The following is a 5,622-nucleotide window of genomic DNA, read 5'->3' as shown; positions in this document are numbered from 1 at the left end:
AAGTCAAAACCATAGTCACAAAGTTCCTGGGTCGACCGGGTCGAGGAACGGGGTCGAGGGTCGTCATTTTATAAAATTGTGGTACGAAGGGGGTATACCTCTATGGAACGATAAATTATTATGTGGAACGCGACCCTGATTCATCGGGGTCGATATCTTTGGGTCCATGTGTCTTTATAAAAACAAAAACTATATATGTGCTACTAATGAAGAAATTAATCTGCCCAAGCATATAAAAAACGTATAAAAGAGTACATTTCGACCATGCTACACGTATTCAGCTCATTTTCTAACAAAAACCACACCAATCCACTGTCCTTAACCTCCTTATCCCAATTAAATCTGCAAACAATGGAGCTGCGACCCTTTCAAACCGGGACGTGATCCAACCTTGAATGGGACACTGATCCTCTTCGACCCCGACCCTCGAATCGGAACGGCGATCCCGGGTCGTGGGACGAGGCATCGACCCCGAATCCTGTGACTATGGTCAAAACCTAGCCAACAAAGTCTGAAATCTGAGCAGATAATGCGTCAACTCAGGTCGCATTCCTGATCCTTCAGAACTTCAGCACTCTAGAACGCATCATGCAAGGACCCAGAAATGTTCAGACTTCAAATGAGCTGAGCAGCCAATTCAGCATTCCACCCTGGAACTATGTCCAGGAGGCAGTAGTGAACAGTTCAGAAGATAGCAAACTTGCACCTCCTAAAGAAAAAGAAACATTTCTCTAAGTAGTGAGAATAGGAGGCAGGTTCTTAGATTTCATCCCGAGCACCGTCGCCATTGTGTCAGGGAAGTATTTTGCTCCAGGGAGCTCTGTAACTGTGCCTTCCTTTGTGATGTTGACCGGGTACCTGAGCAGGTGCCCAGGGAGGTCGGCGTCGAGGTTGTCACTGGCGTAGAGGTCCCAGTACTTGTCAGCCATCTCGGTCACCCTCTGAACGCACTTCAGGCTGTCCGGATTGAGGAAATCATCGTGCAGCATGCCAAGGTGCTCGTACCACAGAGACATCCGGAAGCCATGGACCTGCCCTCGGGCGACCTGATCTTTGGTGTTCAGGTGGCATGGCTGGTATGCGCCCATGGCGATCTCTGAGTCCCTACCCCCGTCCATTGAGCGCTGGTTGATGTTGGCAGATCCAACGATGATGTATTCGTCGTCGACTGAAATAGACAAGGGGTAGATTACACGTTAGAAAAATTAAAACTTGAACCACATGAAACTTGTGCTCACTTTGTAGGAACTAAAATAAGACAAGCTGACAATATCAGCGGTCATGTTTCTTGAGAGCAAGAATGGAACACAGCAGATATGCTTGGTTCTAAACCTCAATTTCTAATAACGAACCCTGTAGCTCAGATTTGAGCTGTCCAATGCAAGCTGTTTCATTACAGGAGGGTGTTATATGTTAGACAGATTTAACTTGAACCACATAGAGATGAAACATATCTTGACAGCGTAGGAACTGAAACAAGGCTAGGTCACAATATCAGCAGTCATATTTCTGCCGGCAAGAATAGAACATTGCTGATATACCTGAATTTGAGGTTTTCCAGCAAAATCCCTGTCATAACTTGGCACGAGATGCTCAACATTGGATAGGCAATTATAAGATACTTCAAACAATGGAACGTAAAAATCTGAAATGTTCTGCAGATGTTCAAAGAATGTCTGAAGTTGTTCAACAGGTGCAAACAATTTCAAGCAACAACCGAATGAATTTGTAGCAACCTATGAGTAAAATTGCTGTTCTAGATTAATAATTTCTTTTATTATGCAGTGTGTTTGTGGCATACCTATCATCATCTTGGAGTGAACATAGATCATGAAGCGCCGTGCATTCTGTGCCCGAGCATAGTCTGTCCCATCCAATGGACGGCCTGCAGATTCATACTCGCCACTCAGTTTCACCTCCCTGTTCCCCAAGCAGAAGAATGTAAGGTAATCCCTTGGATTTGCGTCGATCCTCTTCGCCTCAAGTGCAACAGAAATGTCATAGTACATCATCTCCATCGTCCGCCTCTGCCAGTCAAGTATTGCCTGCACGGATCCACCAGCAGGAGGACCTTCTGGCCACATTGGCAGCACGACATAGACCGCAAAATGCTCACCAGCCTCAATCTTGCTCACAATCTTCAGTGAAAGCTCTTTGGGGATCAGATGCAGTGCTTCAATATCCTCTGGTTTTATGCCGTCGGCTTTCCACCCGAATGAGCTGCCTAGGAAGTACTGGTTCTCGATGTAGATGAAGTGCTTGGCCCGGCGTATGGCATGGATGTAGGCATCCTGGATGCTCCTGTCAAGGACATTGTTCTTGCCTGTGACAAGACCAGATTGAGCCGCGCCCTCTGGGGTATTAGGGAAACCAGAGCATGCGCCGCCATCAATGGACCGGAAGAGTTGCACGTTCCATGTCTCCTGGTCTTCGGGGAACATCACTGGCGATGGCGGTATGATCAGGTCTGCCATAGCTTTGAGGTCGACGAGGAGATCGATGCCACCTCCTTGCTTCCTCCACCGCTGCTCAAAGTTGTAGAGCACGTCCCACGCGGCAGGGCCTTCGATCTTGGAGTGGATGTCGTGCCATGGCTCTCTGGGCCCGCCATTTTCAATGGACGCACCCGCGAGGTTGGGCTGGTGGAAATCCTTGTGGTGCGCCGTGTCCAGAGTCCGGAACAGGGAGTGGAACTGCGTGTCGTAGCGGCCGTCGCAGAGGTCGAGGCCACCGACGAAGCTGACGATGCGGCGGCGGTCGCTGTGCTTTGCCGGCATTTCGTGGTCGACGACCACGATCTTCTGGTGGTGGGTGATCATGTAGGAGATCTGCGCGCCCATGACGGCGCTGCTGCCGGCGTCGGGGTTGCGGGGGCAGAGGACGCAGCGCACGTCGGTGCCGCGGAAGTACTCGGCCGTCTCGGCGTCGTGCGTACTCATGAACCCCCACTTCATGCCGAGGGACTCGACGGAGGTGCGGTCGTCCCACACGAGCATGAGCACGCGCACGCCCTCGCTGGCCTTGCGCTTGAGGAGTTCGCCGAGGGTGGCGTCGCCGCCGGGGCGCGGGCGCGCGCCGTCCCGCAGCAGCGTGATCTCGGTGTAGACGGACCACCCGGTGATGTAGATGAGATGGCGCGCGTTGCTGATGGCGTCGAACACGTCCTCCCAGCACCTGCCCGGCTGGTAGAGGCGGCCGCCGGCGAGCGGGATCCTGGGCGCGAACGCGTCCGGCACGTGCGCGTCCTGGTACAGCGTGACCCTGCACCCGGGCCGCTGCGAGAAGAAGGTGTAGGGCACGCCGGGGTAGCGCGCGCCGCCGACGCCGCGGCCCCACCCGCGGGGGTCGGCGGCCACGTCCTGGAACCGGAGGCGCACCCGTATCTTGGGCCCGTGGCGGAGCGGCTTCCGGGCGGCGTCGTGGATGTCGAGCCAGCGGTCGACCTCCTGGCCGGCGAGGAGGTCCCGGACGGGGAGGTAGGCGCGGCCGATGAGCGTGGCGCCGATGGGCTGCGCCGCCTTGACGGAGAAGACGACGTCGGCGGCGAAGTGCGCGCAGTAGATGTGGAACGCCTCGTACCAGCGCGGGTTCACGGGGTCCCCGGCGATGACCCGCGTCCGGCCCACGCGCGCCCGGCCGATGTCCACCGTCGCGTACAGCCGCGTCGCGCCCTGCCCGAGCCCGAGCGAATCCTCGAACCCCTCCACGAACTGCAAGCAATCGCCTCTATGCTCTATCCCGCAGCAGATTGAAAGGAGAAGCAAAGATTCGATTTTGGGGGCCGATTTTTTACCTTGCGGAAGATGCCGGGGGCGCCGCCGGTGGCGCGGGTGGGGTTGGCGAGGTTGTCGGCCTCGAGGATGGTGGCGTCGAGGGTGCCGTGCAGCAGCAGGTGCGCCATGGCCGCACCTCCGCCTCCCACTCAGCTCGCTTGGGCAAGACAACTTCGCCTTCCACAGTTCCACTTCCACCTTCCAGGAGGACGGAGGACACGAAGCGCCAATAGGTGAGAGACAGGGACCTATCAGCTCTCGTCAATAGGTGAGTATAGTTTTTTTTTTGGTCAAAAGTGGATGCTCTGCCAACCTAAAAAATCACCAGAAGCGTGGCCAGAAATTAAGGCGGGCGGATTTGGATATGAATTAGAGCAAGAGAGATGGGGAGAAATTAAGAGGAAATTAATTCGGGACGGAACAGAGGGAGAAAATACTCCTATAGGAACAAATTAATTTAGTGACGGTCACATGTGGAAGAAAAGCCCTGTTTAGTTTCCAAAAATTTTCAAGATTCTCCGTCACATCAAATTTTTGAACACATACATGAAACAATAAATGTAATTTTAAAAAATAATTAATTGTACAATTTAGCTGAAGATGATGAGATAAATCTTTTGAGTCTAATTAGTACATGATTAAACACTAATTAGCGGATAAAAATAAAAATGCTACAGTTGTCAAATCCAAAATTTTTTAGAAACTAAACAAATTAACAGAGCAGAGAGAAAGCAACGAGATGCGAGAGTCGTGAGTGTCTGACTGCCTGCAGCTCGGGACAGGAAAGGCCACTAGATTTTGGCCATATTTAGCTCCCAAAAATTTTCAAAGATTCTCCGTCACATCAAATTTTTGCATATATATATATGAAACATTAAATCACACATGTATGAAACATTAAATATAGTTTTAATTTAAAAAATAATCAATTGCATAGTTTAGCTGTAAATAATGAGATGATTTTTTGAACTTAATTGATTCATAACTGGACACTAATTACTAAATAAAAACGAAATTGCTACGGTAACCGAAATCAAAAAAAAAAATTGCGAACTAAACACATCCTTTAAAAAAAACAAATTAAGGCCACTCGAAAATCGAAACGGCCACATGGAAGTTGACTTTTCGAGCAGATCGCGCGGTGCTCTTGTAGTACGAGATTTCAGAGAAAGTTTGCTTGGAATCAGAGCAACAGACAAAAGAAAAGATACGGTATGGCCGTCGAGCATGATTTATCTATGAGAATCGTTTCCTTTTCTCTTCTTTTTAATATAATAAGAAATCATCGTTTCCTTTTCACGTGTCAACGCTGAACTCGTGGGGCAAATCCGCCGGGAGACGACGAGCTGCCAGTTTGCCACACCCATTTTGTGTGTGTGTGTGTGTGCCAGTGCGTGAAAGCACGTTTACCACACGGCCACACCTTTGGCCTTTGGGCTTTCATTATCACTTATGCAGGCAGCAAAGCTACATCTTGAAAGGTCGTTCCAAGATTTTTGCTGGACAACTTTTTAAAGCTATTATCATAATCAATAGGGGATCTATCCCCTCCTGTTTGATAAAAAAAAAATTGAAGTTGAAGATGTCAGTACTTTGAATATATTTGGTTGATCAATTCTACTATCAAATATGTTTAAACTATTTATCATATATATTTAAACCACTGAACTGTATCCTACTAATTCTGAATCCTGCATAGATTTTATATTTTCATCTGTATTGGACAAATCTTAACACTGCTACTGTACAAATGTCTAGAGCGCGTTTCGTTGCTGCACCACAGCCAAATTGTGGCTTGGCCCAAGATTGGCCGCAGGACACCAAAAATGAACTAGTACTTCCAAAGGGT

At 49.6% G+C, this 5,622-nt stretch overlaps 1 protein-coding gene across 2 annotated transcripts; it reads right to left on the bottom strand.

Moving 5' to 3' along the window:
- Positions 1-221: 221 nt before the first annotated feature.
- LOC120669674 (phospholipase D alpha 2-like) lies at positions 222-4,016 on the bottom strand. Of its 2 annotated transcripts, none has more exons than XM_039949480.1 (3): positions 3,794-4,016; positions 1,802-3,710; positions 222-1,168 (listed from the first exon to the last, which is right to left on the bottom strand). In XM_039949480.1, the coding sequence occupies exons 1-3, from the start codon at positions 3,899-3,901 to the stop codon at positions 732-734; spliced, it is 2,454 nt and encodes an 817-aa protein (XP_039805414.1). In that variant the 5' UTR covers positions 3,902-4,016; the 3' UTR covers positions 222-731. The 2 variants fall into 2 exon arrangements, with proteins under 2 accessions (XP_039805414.1, XP_039805415.1); XM_039949481.1 differs by having other exon boundaries at positions 1,802-3,701; positions 3,746-4,005.
- Between the last annotated feature and the right edge of the window lie 1,606 nt (positions 4,017-5,622).

The sequence above is a fragment of the Panicum virgatum genome, chromosome 4N (genome assembly GCF_016808335.1).
Source record: "Panicum virgatum strain AP13 chromosome 4N, P.virgatum_v5, whole genome shotgun sequence".
NCBI lineage: Eukaryota > Viridiplantae > Streptophyta > Magnoliopsida > Poales > Poaceae > Panicum > Panicum virgatum.
Note: the sequence above shows the minus strand (reverse complement) of the source record. Positions and strands in the feature narration are given on the sequence as shown.